The sequence below is a fragment of the Gekko japonicus genome, unplaced genomic scaffold, assembly GCF_001447785.1.
Source record: "Gekko japonicus isolate JY-2015 unplaced genomic scaffold, Gekko_japonicus_V1.1 scaffold119, whole genome shotgun sequence".
NCBI lineage: Eukaryota > Metazoa > Chordata > Lepidosauria > Squamata > Gekkonidae > Gekko > Gekko japonicus.
Window position 1 is genome coordinate 1,187,981 of NW_015163606.1, and position 19,594 is coordinate 1,207,574.

General features: G+C 41.6%; 1 protein-coding gene across 1 annotated transcript in view; it reads left to right on the top strand.

Moving 5' to 3' along the window:
* Positions 1 to 5,449: 5,449 nt before the first annotated feature.
* ZFPM2 (zinc finger protein, FOG family member 2) overlaps positions 5,450 to 19,594 on the top strand; it is a 420,346-nt gene continuing 406,201 nt past the window's right edge. Inside the window, exons 1-2 of the mRNA XM_015407281.1 lie at positions 5,450 to 5,652; positions 17,745 to 17,923. Coding sequence (XP_015262767.1) covers positions 5,450 to 5,652; positions 17,745 to 17,923 — 382 coding nt within the window. The remainder of the gene's footprint in view (positions 5,653 to 17,744; positions 17,924 to 19,594) is intronic.

Below are 19,594 nucleotides of genomic sequence, written 5' to 3' on the forward strand. Positions count from 1 at the left end.
CTGAATGCAAAGGAAGCTGTGGAGCTATCATTCAGCCTGAGTATTATACTATGATAGGCTGGGAAAGAAATGTTTTTTGGAGGTTTTATACCAAGCCACAAGTCACCACCTTGAGCAGTATGGCTTGAGCATGTTCTGCATCCTTGTGCACTCTGGGATATTGTCACTATTTTCATTGCTGATAGCTATAGAATAATTTTTTTGGCTCCTATAAGTCCAATTTCGATGTTTTTTAGTTTTATCACCTTCAGGACTTTAATGTGTTGCTGATGTTTTGTTTGCATGAGATGGCTTCTCGTATGCTTGAGAAAGTTTTTTTTTTAAGTTCTCTCTCTCTCTTTAAATTAAATAATATTACTTTGTATTCCTGGAAGTTCTGCCAAGTACAGAGTAACCACACTTACTTGTATGGGTGGTAGCCCAGTTTCATTGCCCTGCTGGTTGGTACATGGCCACCTAGTGTGCTATAAGAAGGAAAGATGGAAATTGGAAACTCTGTTTCTACTTCTGTGGTTTTTTTTTTTTTTTTTTTGCATATACCTCCACCATAAAATACAATGTTTGCATATTGCTTTTATGGTGTCTGAGAGATATATTTTTCAGTGTAAATGCCACATGCTTCCCCCCAAATATATGTGCACCAACTTCCCCTTTGTAATGCATTTCAAAAGGATTGGATGGACATTCTCACACTTTTCTGAAATTGTCTTCTTTTTGGCATTAAACATTAAAACAAATGCCTGCCACACTCTGTAATCCTCCAAACAGGATCCTAGTTTTCTTTTCTGTCCTTGTAGAGTTTCAGTAACTGTCTTTAAAGTCCCTTATCATTCCTTGTAGTCTTGAACCTTGTCTGTCTCTTGCCTAAACGGGACATTCCTAGCCAGTCAGCAGCTGTACACCTGCATAGTGCTGACTTCAGGCACCTCCTGCCTCCTCTGTTGTTTCTGGGCTCTCATGATGGGCAGTCTAGGAAGACCCTTCCCTTGATGGCTACTTAGAAGCAGCAGGCTCTTTATTTCTATCACTTATACTACCTTTTTGGTCACTGCTGTTTATCATGTGCAGAGATGATTGGTTTTTGGTTGCCTGCATATTGTGTATAATCTGGGTTGTTCAAAGGTATTTCAGGGCCTTTCCATCTGATTTCTGTGTGTATCAGATTAAAAAGAGCAATATGGAGCATACTGAAGTTGGCCATTAATTACATTCCTTGTCACTGCAGGTAGTTATTTGATTTTTCTTGATCCAGCTTGGTGACATTTTAGCAGGCATATACTCTGTCATGTGGTGAAAAAACCCTTAAATGAATGAGCTCCTAAATTATGTGTATGTGTTACTGCACGTTTAAGCATATGGAGGAGCTAGGGTCCTCTTAGTAGTAAGAGAAAGGTGGGCAGACAGTTTGTGCTTATGTTACCTGATCCAAACATTGGAAACCTTTTGGCTCAAAAGAGGCAAAATACACACTTCTATGGAGGCTTTTTGTTCATTTATCCACTGTAGCATTCCTGGGGAAGTCAAACATATCTTGAGCTGCACCCTAAAATCCCATATTGCATGCCAGCAGAAACTGGACGGACATCTGAGGATAAACTCTGGCAACAGAATAGCCTTTTACAATTTTTTCCACCAAAGTCTGGATATTGATGATGAGAGTAAATCCTGTTTCGAGTGTTTCTTTTGCTGGGACATCAAGCAAACACTCACATAGGTACTTTAAACGAAATATTCCAAGAGCCTTGTCCTAAATAATTATTCAGTAATTAGGTATTAAGCTAGTGACATTATCAGAATTTTTGTGCCATTTATAGTGATAGTAATCTGTAAATATTGATGTACATTTTACTTTAGCAAAGGATTCATACGTTATGTAAGAGAAAATACTAAACTTATATTAATGATTAGTGTGGCATTAACGATAAAGGAATAAGGAGAAACATCATATAATTGTCAAGGATAAAGGAATAAGGAGAAACATCATATAATTGTCAAGGAAATAGTAGGATATAAATATGAATTTCTGGAGCTCACGTGAACCTCTAGGTTCCTAATTCTGTAACTTTGCATCCTTCTGGTAGCCTTCTCCTCCCCCAGTCCTATATCCTCCAACATACAATCTTCGCAGTGGTACCAAAATATTATTATAATGCATGGTGACATTTTGTAATATCGCGGTCTGTAGAGTTTTACACTCATTTTAATAGCAATGTCACTTCTATAAAAATGTCCATCTTGGAAATCTAATTATTTTCAAAAGAATTTCTATTACTGTATAGTACAATGATGTTATATTGCCTGTGACAAGCAGGGCTGCAAGCTATTTTTTATGTTTCCTTCTGTATTACTATCAATGGCTGACCATTATTATTACTACCATAATATATTATTATAATATTTTGCACTTTAATTTTAACTCTATTCTATCCTATTAAGAGCAGTCTTAAAAAATGTCAGTATTTTAATAGTTCTCTTTTTGGATGCTGGGATTTTTACATATCCACAACGCATAAAGTCTGGGTCATTTGCTAATTGAACTGCTGCATGGTCCTTCATGGAAACCTCTTTTCCAGTCACACAATTCTGTGATCTTATTTTTATACTTCATACTGTTGGTTGGTGGTAAAATAGAATGCCACAGTCCAGAACTTCTTAGGTACTAAAGTGCATGTACAAGATTTTGCACAGGTTACCCTGTGAAATTTGGTGGAGGAAGTAAAACCATATAGACAATGGAATGTACATTGAGACCAGCTTTTTCTTTTGAAATGAATGAAAATGCTTTTCTAGATGAGGGAACTTTGTGTGCAAATTGGAGTTCTAGGATTCAGAAAAGAAAGTAACTTTGAGGTGCAGCCCACCCAAACTGCTGCTGTACATTGTCCATACATATACAGAGCTCCAGTAGTAGCAATATTTTAGTAGAGTGCATCCTTGGGTTGTAATCATGATGGTTGGTTTTTTGGCTTCTATGTTAGAATGGAAGAAAAGGAGTATTAGAAAGTAGTAGTAGAAAAGTGTTGCTAGTTGTTTTGGTGCTACAAGAGTTCTGTTTATTTTTACATCATCAAATAACTGAAAAAAGTTTAGAGAGTAGAACAACAGAATGATTGAAAAGCTGCTGGAATTGACTACTGAAGACAGATTAGACATTCACTGAACTGTGTAATTTGATAAATTAGCTATTAAAAGGAGTACAATAAGTTGTCTGTAAATATATGAGTAATGTAAACAAGGAGAATAGAGAAGTTATTTTATATGGTACAAAGCGAAATTGGGGGGAATGCAGTAAGCTTTTACAAACAATTTCATGACGTGCAGTAGATTAATGATTGAAGAATAATTCTAAGTAAACTTCTAAACATGTCTTTGACATAGTAAATCATTCAGGTGTGATACCAAGTTTTCAGTGATAAGAGCATTGCTGTTTATAGGATAACTAGGAAAAAGGCCCGTTGTGGAAATAAATACAATGAGCTCTAGAAAGAGGCTCTGGGCGGGTGCCCCGGCCTTGGACACTCAGTGTCAATTTGCTGTGGCTACCTTAGCAGGGTATAATGACACTGAGCCCACTATTTTCTCCAGAGGAACTGATCTCTGCTACCTAAAGAACAGTGCAGATCTCCAAGCTAGCCAGTCACAATTAGATGAGTGAAATAAAAAGGAATGTGGTGTGTTTTCCTTCCCACTGAGTACCAAAAGGAGATTTGGTGTTTGAAACCACAGAATTCCTTATGGGTCCCCATCTTGACAGTACATAAAAGCAGATTGCCCAGTAGAGGGGCCATGGCTGAGAGGTAGAACATCGGATTTGCATGCAGAAAGCCCAAGTTCAGTTGCTGGTAATTTGAAGGACCTTTGGAGAGTTGCTGCCACTCATGATTAGATAATATTGACCTTGGTAGACCAATGGTGTAACTCGGTATAAGGCAGCTTCCGAGGTTTGGATCCAGGCAACAATCTTCCCGTACCAAACAGGTCAAACCCTCCAAGCAGAGTTTTTGACTTCCCTGTCACCAAGTCAGTTCAAACCCGTCTATCACCCTTGCTTCATACTTGGCGTCACATCACCTCGGACGACTGGGTGCTGTCATTCTTGACCCGAGGCTACCGTATCCAATTCCACCAGAACCCCATTACTCCTGTTGTCATCTCCACACCCCCTTCCCCACCTCTCCTGGAAGAGGTGTCTGTCCTTCTGCAGAAGGGAGCCATCGAACAGGTACCACCACACCTCCACGGGAAGGGATTTTATTCTCGATACTTCACAGTCCTGAAGAGAGATGGAGGCGTTTGACCCATTTTAGATCTAAAGGCACTGAACTGTTTTGTAACCTACCATCGCTTCCGCATGGTGTCCTTACAGCAGATTATGCCACTCCTACAGAAACACGTCTGGATGGCCACCCTCCCACCGCCAATACCTACGCTTCGCGATTGGTCAGCAGCATTACCAGTATGCAGCCCTGCCATTCGGCCTGTCCAGCGCCCCAAGAGTCTTCACAAAGACTATGATTGTGGTTGTGGCTTTCCTTCGTCTCCGGGGTATCTCTATTTACCCCTATATCGACGATTGGCTTTTGGTAGTGCCTTCCCAGAACACCCTGGTCTCAAACTTCACTGAGACACTGGCACTACTAAAAGATCTGGGCCTACAAGTCAATCGAGAAAAGTCTTAATTGAGTCCAGTCCAAAGAATAAAGTACATCGGAGCTATACTTGACTCCACGACATGCATGGCTTAACTGCATCAAGACAGAGCGGCAGACATAATTTCCTTAGCCACCGTCATCCGTACCCACCCTTCTGTCACTGCCTTCCAAATCCAAAGGCTACTTGGCCTTATGGCTGCAACTATGTCGGTTCTCGTCTTTGCCAAACTGAAAATGTGTCGTTTACAACTGTGGTTCATCCAGAATTACAACCCAGTGAACAACGCTCACACTATCGTCCTATCCCCCCCTCCCAACATACGAGACTCGTTACTTTGGTGGACTGTCCCTTTCAATATCTTCCAGGGAGCACCCTTCCACCCTCCATCACCCCAAATCACCCTGACTATGGATCCTTCCCTGTCGGGATGGGGTGCACACATGATGGGTCTGTGTGTCGGGGGCAAGTGGAACACCCACGAGCAAGGTCGACACATAAACTTTCTGGAACTGCTCGCAATTCAGTTCGCGGTCACGAGTTTCCTACCAATAATCAAAGGGAAATGTATTACGGTCCTCACGGACAATACCACCGCACTCAGTTATATAAACAAACAGGGAGGCACGGTCTCCCTATGTCTCTGCAACCTCGCCATTCAGTTATGGGACTTTTGCATCGCCCACTCAGGTCTTCTGTACCTTTTCCCTCCTTTACCCCAGTTTTGAGAGTGGTATGCAAGATCATCCGAGACGGAGCAGGACTGCATGTTGATAACACCGTGGTGGCCGAGGCAACCATGGTTCTCAACAGTCCTCGAGTTGTCAAGGGGAATGTACCACCAATTCCCTCTGGTACAAGATCTCCTCTTCCTGTCAGACTCCCCTCTCCTACATCACGACGTACCACGCTTGAAATTGATGGCGTGGAGAATAACGTCAAAGGTTTTTCGACCCGCGTAATCAATGTTCTACTGAACGCCAAGAAACCTGCTACGCGAAGGTCCTGCCACTATAAATGGCAACGATGTTCTTCCCTAGGTGATGATGCCCCTTGAGCCTCCTCCACAGGCCTCGAGAAAGTTTTCCAATTCCTCCTGTCCTAGCTGACTCGGGACTTTCCCTTTCATCGTTAAAAGTTTATTGGCCGCAATTTCAGCCTACCATGTTCACCTCGACAGATGCACCATGTTTTCACATCCGCTTTCGAAACGTTTTTTAAAAGGTTTGTTACACCTCTACCCTCCTGTCAAGACTCCTGTCGTTCCCTGGGATCTTCCTCTAGTCCTTCGTCAACTTACGAGGAAACCCTTTGAGCCACTCGCAACTTGCGATATGAAATTCCTGTCTTGGAAGACGGCCTTTCTAGTGGCCATCACCTCTGCAAGGCGAGTTGGAGAAATACTGGCTTTCCGGCATGACATGCCTTATTTGTCATTCTTGCCAGACGGCGTCCACCTCGTCCCTGACATCTCGTTCCTGCCAAAGGTAGTGTCAGAGTTCCACCTACAGGCAGAGGTCTTCCTCCCGAATTTCTTCCCAGCTCCAAAATCCGCAGAGGACAGACTGTTACATACTTTGGATGTCAAAAGGGCACTACTGTTCTACCTCAACAGAACCCGCCCAACGAGACGTGACTCCCAACTGTTCGTCTCATACGCACCAGCGAGGCTGGGGACTCGCATCACGGCTCAACGCCTCTCAAAGTGGATTGCGGGTCTCATCCACCTCTGCTACTTGATTGCAAAGCAGCCGTTGCCTGGCCACATCAAGACCCATTCAACCCGGACTGTTGCTGCTTCCACTGCCTTCCTCCAGAAGGGACATCTGCAAGGCTGCTACCTGGGCCACGCCTAACACCTTCATGAGGCATTATGCCCTGGATGTCCGTAAGAACTCTAATACCAACATGGGACGTCACATTCTATATTCGGCGACACAGTAAAGACCTGCCAGCACCCTCCTCCAAGTAGGCCACTGCTTGCTAATCTCCCATGGGTGTGAAGCACAGAGACCATGTCGAAGATAAACAGGTTGCTTACCTGTAACTGGTGATCTTCGAGTGGTCATCTGTGCATTCACACCACCCGCCCTCCTTCCCCGCTGCTGTCAGCTTCTACATATTCAATAGGGGTTGATTTGCGGCGGTTCGAAGGTACTGGCGGGATGTCCGAGCCCTCCCCTCTGGGCATGCGCAGTGGGGTTCCTGCACATGCCCGAGGTCTGGGCGCAAAAATCCGTTAAAAGAGCTTGCTACAATGCCAATCGATCCAGCGTATGCGCACTAGATCCCATGGGTGTGAATGCACAGATGACCACTTGAAGATCATCAGTTACAGTACGCAACCTGTTTTTCTTTGATACTAGCCAATGTTCCAGAAGGCTATGACACAACTGTAGACCATTTCATGGTTTAGAGTTGAACTGGTCTATCTTAAGGGAATCTTAGCACATTTTACCTTTGTCCTTCCTACAAGAAACTCATGATGGCATAGTGTTCACAGTTATCCAGTGAGCTTCATAGTTGATGGAGAAGAGCATTCTGGAGGCAAAAAAAGAATTAAAGAGTTGGTGAATTACAAGTGTACAAGAGAAGTCACTGGAACATCATTTGTCAGTTTTTGATTTTTAACTTCTGATTTTTGCTCTCCAAAACTTAGTAGGGGGTCCAGTATAGTGAAAGAAAATGACTAGAGGTATGTTGTCTAATTTGTAAATAAATGCAGTCAAATTGTTCCATCAAGTTTACTTCATAAACAAACCATATACTATTTACATAATTTCCAAGGCCTGCATATACATGGTTTGATTAATAAACACACACAAAAACCACGCTTGCTTTGGTCTGTGACTTGTTTATGCTTTCAAGGGGTTAATGATGGTGGATGATGAACATTCAGAGAAAAGAAAAGAGCCCCAGGTTAATTGGACCTTTTATGATCTGAATCTTTCATCTCAAGATAAATTATCATGTAAACAATATCATGATAATTAACACTGGGTTAATGATCATAGGTGTGTCTGGAGCTCAGGATACAGTACAAATGAATGATGAGGAAAAGTGTGTGTACAGAATACTCAGGGATGCCTGCCTAGGTAAACAGCTGTAGTAGTCTCTGTATAGCAGACCTGAAGTTGCTGTGCAATGTCTTGTAAACAAAACCTTGCAGCCTAGTTTGAGGAGTGCATTTAAAGAACTAATTGGTCCAATAAAGATGTAATTTCATCTTTTCTGTGACTCTCATTCTGTGGGACAAATGCAGCTAAGAGCATCCTTATCTTATAATTGGAAACATTTGAGTTTTTCCTACCATTATTATTATTTGTAATTGTATTTCACTTGTTGAGAGAGAGACGGGGAGAGAGAGAGAGAGAGAGAAAGAGATATTTTATGTCAGTGATTTCTGAGGGAAAATTCTACCAGTTGTTGAAAATTTAAAATCTCACTGCAATCTTGTGATTTTGGTTTAATTTTATGAAAACACAACTTCTCAAATCGTTGGGAAGTTCTAAATCATGTGAGAGTTGTTTTTGCAAGCCTTAATCACCTTCCTCCAATATAAAGTTTTTTAAAAAGCTTGAAAGATAAATAGCATTCTCAATTTCATGTGGATGCATATGTTTTAAACAGAGTTACTTGCTTGTTTCAAAATCCATTGAAGTCCACTGATGCAGAAGGGTGTAACACTGTGCTATACTACATAGGACTGCACTGTAAACCTCTTAAAAATTGAATTCTAATTTTTAAAAAATTATTACCTGTTGGTAAATGATATTAGGTTCCATGCTTCATCTTCCTATATGTTCTGGAAGAGAGTTGTTACATTATATTATGTTATATGTAGTCTGTCTTTCTCATTTGAGTCTCAAGGCATATTACACAGTATATAAATCAATGCAAACAACAGGATGCTGCATTTAATAAGCAACAGAATAGGACTAGGACTGCATAAATTTGAAATGGAGCTGTCATCTGAACAAGCATAATGCAGAACATGGTATTATGTAAGTTGAAAAACAATTTCTGGACCAATCTGTTATGATGTAGCTCTGTTTCCCAGTCACACACTCTCAGTCTAACCTACTTTACAGGGTTGGTATGAGGAAATAGAGGGGAAGAGATCGATGTAAGCTGCTTTGGGTCTACAACATTGTGGAAAAAGGCAGGTTATAAAAGAAATAAAGAAATAATAAATATTGCTAAAGATGGGTGGGCAGCTGAAAAGTAGGTTGGTTGGTAGGGGGGAAGGAAAAATGGAAGCAGGGAAAGGTGAAGATACAGGGACTGCCAGGAAGAGGAAGAAGAGAGGAAATAATGCAGTGGCGGGGATATCGGGCAAACTGAGATGCCTTCTGCAAATCCTTGTGGGTTCCCCACTGTGCTGCTGGGCCCTGTCTGGCAGCCAGCACTCTGCAATTGGGCTTGGTCTGGTGGCTGCCATGATGGAACTGGCTACAGATCAGCACCTAGCACCATGCAACTTCCCACAGAGGGGTTGCCGGAGGAAGAGAAAGAGTGAAAACTGAAGAAAGATGGTCAGATAAAGGTAGGGTGGCTGGTAGTGGAAAGTGAAAAGGAAGCAGGAAAAGGGGAGAGGCTATAGGGGCTTTTGGGGAAGGGGAAGAGAAAATAGTGGGGAGGGGAAAATGAGATCTCCCTACAAGGCCTTGTAGTTATTGCTGGTATAACTTCATGAAAAGATCTGTGGCAGGCAAATGCATATTTCCCCCTGCTCCAGTTTCGGTTCAGAGTGGAAACCATAGCCACTTCAGACTTTACCAGAATTTAGTTCCTTAAATGTGCCTGTCATGAAAGGAATATATAAAAGTGACTATATAATAAAAAATTCTGTCATATTGGTTAATGTAGTGTTTAATTTTGAACTATCTTCTAACAATTAAGTTGGTGGAGAAGTGGTTTAAGGATGAAATTTCCCGCCATTTTATTAAAGCCAGCCAAAGCACCTACTAGACAAATGTCTGAAGCTGCAGGCCCAGGCTCATTTCCCTTGGAGTAAGCTCCACTGAATACATTGAGACTTACTCTTAAGTAGACCTGCTTGGGATATCTCCCCATTGCTACTGCCTGGTTGGTACCTGTCTGAAACCATCTGGAATGCAGTGAGAAGATGCAAAGAAAAAGGTGGACGGTATACTTCCCAGATGCCATTGATGCTCCATGGACTCTCTTCAAGCTAATGTCGGGATCTTGATTGTTGGCTTTCTTTCTTTCTTTTGATTTTTATTTTCACACTTCTCCTTGGCATTTTTTAAATGTTACTCAATGTCCCTTACTCTTCTTAACCTCCTTTTTGGCATTCACCTCTGAACTGATTTACTCACATTAACACTTCCTCTATTATTTTTTTAAAGACCTGCTCTGACTTCTCTGCTTTGCAGCTATCTTTCAAGACAAATATGAACAAACACGACACAATCAGAAGATAAGTATAAAGACAACAGTCGTGAGAGTCTGACCCACAAATCAAGCAGTCAGCAAGACTTGCAAAGAAAAAGCTTCCTATATATTATAATCTAAAGCACTATAACATCATTAATAAATCATAAGAAAATCCTTGTGCATAGGTACATAATCAATGTCTTCTCAAATATACTGCTAAACTTCTAAATGAATCCTGGGCCTTGCAAATTGCTAACAGGTGATAAGAGGTAGTACAATTAAAGAAACATCACATAGTAGTTTACAAAAATCACATAGTAGTTTACAAAAGACTATGTAAACTACTATGTGATTTTTTGTAAACTACTATGTGATGTTTCACCTGTTAGCAATTTGCAAGGTCCCTTTAATTACACTTAGCTAGGAATCACTAGAGGGAGATGCCTGGGATCCATGTAGAAGCTTAGCAGCATATTTGAGCCTGAACATTTATTGAGATCAGCGTCCTATTTGAATGTAGTGTAAGTTACTACTAGGTTGACTTAATTTTTAAAATACTCCGGCCCCTGCCACACGGCAGGGGAAAAGCCTCTTAAGGCGCGGCTTTTAAAAGCCGCGCCAACGTTGAGGCGCCGCGGCGGGATCCCACGGATCAAACGCCGGGGAGAAAACACGGCCCGAACGGGAGCCAGCCGAACTGCGCATGTCCGGGCATGCGCAGTTCGGATCCAGGCCGGGGTTGAGCTGGTGCAAGGAAGTGCCGGCGATTAAACGCCCCGGTTGCCGCACCGCTTCCCTTTAAACCACCTAGGTAGGTGGTTCAGTTTGCGGCGGCGTTTCCTGGGAATGGGACAGTTCGGCCACGGAAGCAAGACGCTTCCCAGATGTTGTGGTGTGATCGCGCCGGTTTGATCCGGCCCCGAACTGTCCCGCTCCCGGACCAAATCGCCGCGTGTGAACGGGACCTCCGTAACTTAAAATACCTTATATTTTTTCATAACAAGAGGAACATTATTATATTACAGATTCTTTATGACTTGTTGTCAAGCTCTTTATGAATACAGAGAGCTTTTGTACTACTCTGTAACTAAGACTGTACCAGGATTTTATACTGTTTTCTATTGTTTACATAGTATATACTCTAAAGAACTGTATTTTTGTACACTACAGAATATTTCCTGAGGAAGAGCCATTATTGAAACATTAAATGATCCGGAGACGACGTTGATTATGTACCTATGCACAAGGATTTTCTTATGATTTATTAATGATGTTGTAGTGCTTTAGATTATAACACATAGGAAGCTTTTTCTTTGCAAGTCTTGGTGACTGCTTGATTTGTGGGTCAGACTTTCACGACTGCTGTCTTTATACTTGCAGTTATCTTTGCCTTTCTTTCAAATTTGCTTAATTCCCAGCTTCTCCTTGCCACTTGTTTCCTGTTACCTGCACCCTCCATCCTTTCTCTTTCTTGCTTTGCATCTTGCGCCTCAAATTTCCTTCCATATAAGAATTAAACTCTACTTCCTTTTCTTGTTGTTCTTGTATACTTCTCTCTCAATTCTTTAACTGCAGACTGACATGACAAAATAACCTCAATATTGTTTGGGCTGTTGGGGTGTGTTTGAATGTTGGGGTTTTAAAAGACATTTAAAATGGATTTATTTAGTTTGTGTGTAGTTTGATTAGTATGGTCTCTACGCCAACCGTGACCCACCAAAATGGCTCTGAATGGCTTCTGAAAGCAGTAATTCCAAATAAGGCTTGAGATAAATAGGAAAAAATAGCAACTTTTATTAACTTGAATGGAATAGGGTTGTTCTATAAAAAGACTTAGAACTATATATATGTATAACATAGCATTTTTTTGGATCACAAAGTTACAGTTAACAAGGTAAGAGTGCAGAGAATAGCTATCAGCCATTCGTTGGCTATGATCACACACGCCTTTAGATTTGACATAGGTGTGAATGCCTGATGGATCTAAAGGGAGCAATCAGACAGCAACATCTGGGAGGCATCCTGAAGTCGTCGGCAACCCATGCTGCTCCGCCGCAGAAGCAGAGTTAAAAGACACTGGGAACAGTCCAGCTCTAATGGGTTCCGATGGGCCACAGACAGACTTTCCCCTATCTGATCATGCAAGCACACTCTCATGCCATTGGGATGGTCTAATCATGCCATCCCAGCTTGGTGCTATCCCCCCCCCCTCTTCGCAGTATGTGCATCATCACATACTCCATAGGGGGCCCTCAGTGCGGAGGTGCAATTCCTCATTTATGCACACGGGAAACAAACGGCCAACCCCCCCCGACTCATCCGCAGTTGCGTCTGATCACACAGGGACGGGCTGTGCCCACAGCTGCAAAGGGAGGTGTGATTCTGCAACTGCATGTCAAATTCTTCTGGAGGAAATAGCCTCTCTTTCCCTCCATTTCAGCTGGCACGTGTGACCGCAGCTGTTGATTCCTTTGGTGAATCTTCGACCTTTCCCCAACCTTAGGAGTCTCACAGTAGAAGTGAGTGCTCCTTTTGGAAATTCCAATAACTTAGCCTGCAACCCCCCTGCAAACCAGGCTTCCCCTGAAAACCAGGCTCTTTTCTGATAAAGCACAGTCTCCTCTTTTACATGCTGTATCCCAAAATTCAGGCTCTGAGACATACAAAATATCCTGCAAAAGGATTTCTTTCCACTTTCCCCCTGAAGGCTCAAACTCTTAAATGAAAACATTCACTATTTTCACCTGCTTACTCTCAAACCAGTCTCTGAGACAGAGCTGACAGTGTATCAGATTTTTCTCTCTCACTACCCACTGCCATCTGGCTCCTTCTGCCATCCATGGACACTCCTTGGCTGTTACAGGGAGGGGCTGTGGTTCAGTGGTAGAGCATAAGTTTGGCATGCAGAAGGTCCCAGGTTCAATCCCCGGTACCTCCAGTTAAAAGGACCAGGCAATAGGTGGTGAGAAAGACCACTGCCTGAGATACTGGAGAGCCGCTGCCAGTCTGAGCAGACAGTACTGACCTCGATAGGTCAGGGGGCTGATTCAGTATAAGACAGATTTATGCGTTCAAGATTCTAGGATGCTAAGAAACTGACCTGCTCTTCACACACATCAAACAGGAATACAGGGGATTGGTGACTGACAGAAGGGGGCAGGACTTTTGCTCATCTGTCAGAGGGGGACACTAGGTGAGCAATATTGTGGGGGCTTTCAGGGCCCATAGACCTGGAAAAACCATGCCATTTGTTTTCATGTGATGCTTGGCTTGGCTATGACATGCGGGGGCAAAGGAAATTTTTGTCTAGGGTTCTATGATGGCTCTCTCATCTGTCTAACTCAACTGTGTGCTCTTCTTATCTCTTCCCATTTTGTGGCTGCCACCTTTCCCAACTTCTGTCCAGATATAACCTGCCTTTCTTTTTTCTCTAACCCCATTTCCACTTTGGACAAACATGCTTCTTCAGAAAATAATGCTTTCTCTGCAAATATTTTATCTGCAAAAGCTGTTTTTGAACACTAATATGGAAATGATTAGATGCCATAAATAGAATTATGGGTAAGGGTCCCAGTGGATCATGCAACATTCTACCTATATTTCAGAACTATTTCTACTTCTTTTTTAACCACTATATATTGCTGTAAGAGCCTGGTCTAAGCTGTAAGGGGGAAAAGCTAATGAAAGGAAGTTTTATCAAGACCCCTTGATATTATTCAAGAGATACGAGTATTGAAAGTTAAGTTCTAAACTACTTAAACACTGAAAGGCTTTTGAGAAGTTTATACACAAGTCCAGTTAATTCTGTAAAGCACCAAAGTGCCAAAAGATTGAGCAAGGATGAATGTTAATCCACTTTCATAAAATCAAAGGTTCATTTTTTTACTGTAAAGAAATAATTTGAATAAAATTTGACCCTTTCTTCAATAGTCTGTGGGTCAAATTGAACCCACCATTAAAATTCTCTAATATCTTTCTTGTATTAGCATTTCAAACCTCAATTTAAATATTCACAGAGCTCTTTTTAATAAACTTAACAAAATTCAGGTAATTTCCTTCAACTTTCTTGATTGAAGGAAGGCAGTGGGTAGAGATATAAAAAAGATGTACAGCTACGAGCAAAACCTGAAATCAATTATATATAAAAATAACATAACACATGGAATGAAATTAATCAAAAGGAAAAAATTTTCTACTATATGATTCTCTGGTCTGCTACCTGCAGGCAAGGAACCTAAATGAAAAAAAAATCAACATTCTTCTCTCAGATAAGGGAAAATTAATAAAAATGTTTCCTTCCTACAGATCCCCTGATGCAACTCATGTTAAAAGTGAGTGGCTGCAGGAAGAACTTGCTCGTTTTAAATAGCTCCCATTTTTCTTGGCTGCAGAAAAATAGTTTTGCCTTGCTGTTAAGCCCAAATACACTTAGTTTGTTGAATGTGGAGTACCCCAAAAAGCTCTTCCACTTCTTGTTGAAGTGCTGTAAATCAACCTGTAAAGTTTTCATCTCAACCCAATTCAGAATGGACACAAGAAAAATAATTTAATTTCAAAATCACCCGGCAACAAATAATTCTTTTTAACATTTAGATTCCCTTGGGCTCCCAAATTATGCTAATTGGGCACACAGTGGGGCCTCCTCATCAAAATGCCTGTTGTTGGCCCTCTAGTGGCACCACTATCAAACTCTAAATATTGCTACAAGACCCTGCCATGCCACCTTCATTGCTACGACTAGGTATAAGTCAGTACTAGTCAGAGAAAGGGAAGGGAGCAATAGTGAGTGCCCATATAGGTAGGGGGCAAAATGACCTTACTTTGAATCATTTCCACACTCCAAAGGGCTCCACTTAGAGCAGGGTTGTCAAACTCCTTTGTTGTGAGGGCCGGATCTGACATTAGTGAGACCGTGTTGGGCCGGGCCATGTGTGTCATAAAATATAATGCCAGGTAGTGGAGATATAAACTTTATAAAGGACACAGGCAAACACAATAAACTTTAAATAAAACCTGCTTAAAACACTAGCACTCTTGCAGTATTTTGTCTGTTTAACAGCCTCCGATAACTGACACCTCTTACTCTGAATTATTGCATCAAAATGTCTATGCTGTGGCAATCTTGGGTATGCTGTTCAGGTGTGTATCTCATGGTCAGTGTTCTGAGCCTAGGCCCCAGGGAAAAACATGAAATGGCTGGGCATTGTGAGCTTTTGTACATAAGTTGCTTCACATGCTGGTCAAGAACATAAGAAGGCATCCTGACACAGACTGAGGGCTGTTCGTTTGTCTACAAAACTATAGTCTTCCCCATAGAAATAACTACAACTGTGCTGAACACACATTCTCAGCCTAATCCACCTCACTGGCTTGTTGTTATTCCTCCTCTAAAATAGTTCACATTGCTTTCTTACTGACAAAGACTGGATCATGAGGGCATGAACACAGTGAAAAGGGGGAGGGAACCCAGTTGCACCCAGGAGAGCCCTGGCATAAGGAGCCCAACAAAACGCACACACAGCATAAGGAGCCTAACAATACACACACACTGTAGCAAGGGACACAAAGGCTCATACCTTGAACAAAACTTTGTTGGTCTTAAAGGTGCCTGGGATTTCTGCTGTGCAATTGAGGCAGCCCAGCAAAGCAAGTTCTCCCTCATTCCCTTCCTCCACTCCCTGCCTCCCTTCAGGGAGGAGCCTCAGCCAGTGGAAGGAAAGAAAGGCTTTCTTTTTTCTCCTGTATACGATTGAGGCAGTCTGGCCAGGAAACAAGCTCTGGCTGGTTATATATTTATTTATTTATTCAACTTATATCCTGCCCCCCCTGCCAAGGCAGGCTCAGGGCGGCTTACATAGAAGTGCATATATCAATACAATTAAAGTCATTCATAAAAACGACCATAAACCATAAATAAATCAATTGTCCTCAAGTGCTGGAACAATACTCAGATAAATTGTGAGAGTAGAAATTTCTAGAATAAACAGTACTCCATAGGTGACAATTATGATGGTATTCCTGCACAAGCGTAGTTGATCTACTTATTTATGCAGCGAGGGCAGGCTGAAGGTAGTAAGGTCAGGGCACAGGGTCACTCCTCAGGTGTTTTTTGCGGCTCCTAAATGAAGGCCTGGTGGAAGAGCTCCATCTTGCAGGCCCTGTGGAACTGTAAGGGGTCCTGCATGGCCCTGATCTCTTCTGGGAGCTCATTCCACCAGTACAGAGCCACTATTGAGAAGGCCCCGGCCCTGGTTATCACCAGCCTGACATCTTTGGGGCCTGGGAGGGCCAGCTGGTTCTGGGCCCCTGAACGCAGTGCTCTCTGGGGAACATATGGGGAAAGGCAGTCCTTTAGGTATGCTGTACCCTGACCATAAAGGGCTTTAAAGGTGGGAGGAAGAGGGGGAGGAGCCTCAGCCAGTGTTTTATCAGACTCGATCACACAGGAGAGGTTTGCCTATCTGGTAAAGTAAGCTGTGAAGTAGCAGCAGCAGCAGAACTAGAAAAAGAAGCAGGAAACAGCCAAGGCCTTGTGGCCTGGATTGCAGCCCTCCAAGGGCCTGATCTGCCCCCCGGGCTGCATGTTTGACACCCCTGACTTAGAGAGTTCAAAATACAAAAATCCCATTTTGACCCCCCCCCCCCGAGTAGTTCCTTTACTTACAGGGACAACTTTCAATAATGATTCCAGAATATCTCAGAATGGACAAAGCTTTCAGTTCATTATATTTGTAGTATAGATGAGCTGGATGGGTATAGTTCTGATCAGATGGCTTTCAAATAAGCATGAAAGGACTTGGATAGGCTTTTGGATAAACCTATAGAGCTTAGAATTCTAAATATATTTCATGCTAGTATTATTTTGCTGCAGTAAATAAACTTACAAAAAACTTACAAAAACTTATATACTTTGAAGTTTCACAGAACTGTTGCAGTATGTATATTAGTACTGGAGGTTCTGATAATGGGTTACAAAGAGGTACTAGCTGTATAACTTCACCATTCCGTAGTAATTTTAGTTACTTTGGTAAATGCTTATTACAAATTCACCTAAAGAGATCCAACTGCAGACAAATTTGGGGTTTCTGCATACTCAGTAAATTGGAAATATTTAAAAGGAAGACTGTCCTCCATAGTTTGCTTAGGAGTGTCCATTCCATTCCCTTTTGAATGTTGGCAGCCGTTGAGAGTCAGTTAAAAAAAGAAAAAGCAAATGTTATGTTGCCCATTTTTTGGCTGGAGAGGAAATTGGCCTGCTGAAACACTTAAGAACTTAAAATATCCTGGCGGGGAAGATTTGGATGGGGAAGGGGCTGTCCCAATTGTTTATCCCCATTCCATGAATCCTCATGGGTCCCCAGCTTACTGCTTATATGTACTAATATGAATAATAATATTTAGTCTGCAGTGTAGCATGTTGTAGTGGAATCCTCTTTCACTGAAAGTCAGCAAAAGGCCTGCAATTTATGCTTAAATGGAGTGAGTTTTGTCACTGATCTTGTTCTACAGTTATTGAAGTATAGCTTAAAAACAGTGAGTACTTCTTTGCAAAATTAAGTATCATTTTAGAGACCTAACTTTTCCTGTCAAACAAAAGAGTCTTTTCTTTTTAGGAAGATTATCAGACCCTTTGGTATACAGTTTCCCCAGCCCACATTTTTATATGTTATCATATAGATATTATTTTGGTACAGTATTGTTGGTTCTCTTAAAGGCCCTCTTGAGGATGCTGTTGAGGATGAAGAGGAAGAGTGTCTATCTGAAGAAAATGACATTATCTCCAAAGAAGATTTTCCTCTTGAGGGAACCTTTTCTGCAGAGTTTGAACCTGGGAATCTGAGTTGTGAAGAAGTGGAATACTTTTGTAATAAAGGTAATACCTTGTGTAATTCAAAACCTGCTTTTAATGCCCACTTGTAATGCAGTGTTTTCAGGAGCTGAATGTGTGATGTGTGAATCTTTCTTTTTATAGGTTGTGAATTTAGGCTTAAAGAGGAGTTACCAGTATCTGCTTTTATTTCGATTTGGCTCCAGAGCATTCAGTTCTAACCATTAAAAACTGATTTGAAGTATAGAGAAATATTATTTCATTCAGAAATTGAGCTCACAAGAAGCATCTGTGGGCAGTCTCTCATTTGGCCCTAGTCATTTCACATAAAAATCGTCTGTCTGAAATCCTGATTCTTACCTTATGTTTGTGAATATCTGCAAGGAAAATTCAGTATGCAAGTTCTTATCCAAAAGGAGGTAAATGTACTGTTCTGTTAATGGAACAGGAATGCACAGTAATCCCCACTGCACATGTGCTAGCCAGGGTTTTTCAGAAAGGAAATAGAATGATGTGAGCTTGGACCCGCCCACAGCACAGTGGGGTTTTTTTTTGGCATATGTATCATTTTTAGAAAGAGACAAAAAGTAATGAAGAGCTTTATTTGTTTCTGTTCTCCTGAAAAGGCGCATGTGCGTATGGTTATTTGTGTATGCAGTAGATGAACGTCTACTGCCGTTATGGAAAACTCCTTATTAGCCACTCATCATAAAAGAGTTTATTTCATCTCCACAAGGCTTGGGACTCATGATGTCAAAAGGAAAGAAAGAAAGTTCCACAGTTGCAGGGAAGCAACCAAGGATGCCTGTGAGCCAAAGTCTACACCAAAGTCATTGTGCCTAGAATTGTGTGACTCAGTTTAGGATTGCAATGGTAGTGTTGAGGATGTGAGAGTCAAGCCATTTAGGGCTGGAGAATTTGTTAATGTGTTCCCAGAGGGGAAATTGATAAAGGCTCATGAATGTCACTGAGCCAAAGTCAAGCACTGATGACTTTTGCATTTATTTTAATGTCAGAACTAAACATGTTTATTTTCACTGAAATCAATGGGACTTACAGGTACTTTACTTTTCTGGATTATGTCCCTAATTAGGTTTCCAGTCAAGGATTTTTATAACTTTTGTATGCACATCCAGTACCAACTAACTTCAGGCCTGAGAAATAACAATTTGTAATATGTAATTTGAATGTGATGGTGCAAGACTGGTAGTAGAAGCAGCAGGGTCATGAATTATAATTCTTTTCTAAAAGCAAGAAGTTGTAGTTCTTTATTAGAACACCTGAGTAATCCCATAGAATATTTCCAGTAGTATTCCTTCATTGCTATGTTTTTTACTTGTAAGGACTGTATATTACAAAATTGTAATACATTACTTCGTGGCAATGTTCCCTCTAAGCTGTGGAGTCTTGTGAGCAAAAATGCTACTTCGTGAGCAACTGGCATCAAAGTTGTGAGCGAGCGGTTTGGCTGCTGCATAAATTAGGTTATTCTGGAGCCACCCTTCCTGAGCGAAGAGAAAAATGTGTGAGCCAGAGGCTAAAAAACTGTGAGCTAGCTCACACTAACTCAGCTTAGAGGGAACACTGCTTCGTGGTGTGGGAATTTATTTTATTTATTTATTATTATATTTCTATCCCACCCTCCCCGCGAATGGGCTCAGGGCGGATCACAAACAGGGCAACGTGTCAATATAAAACATTAAAAACAGAATAAAA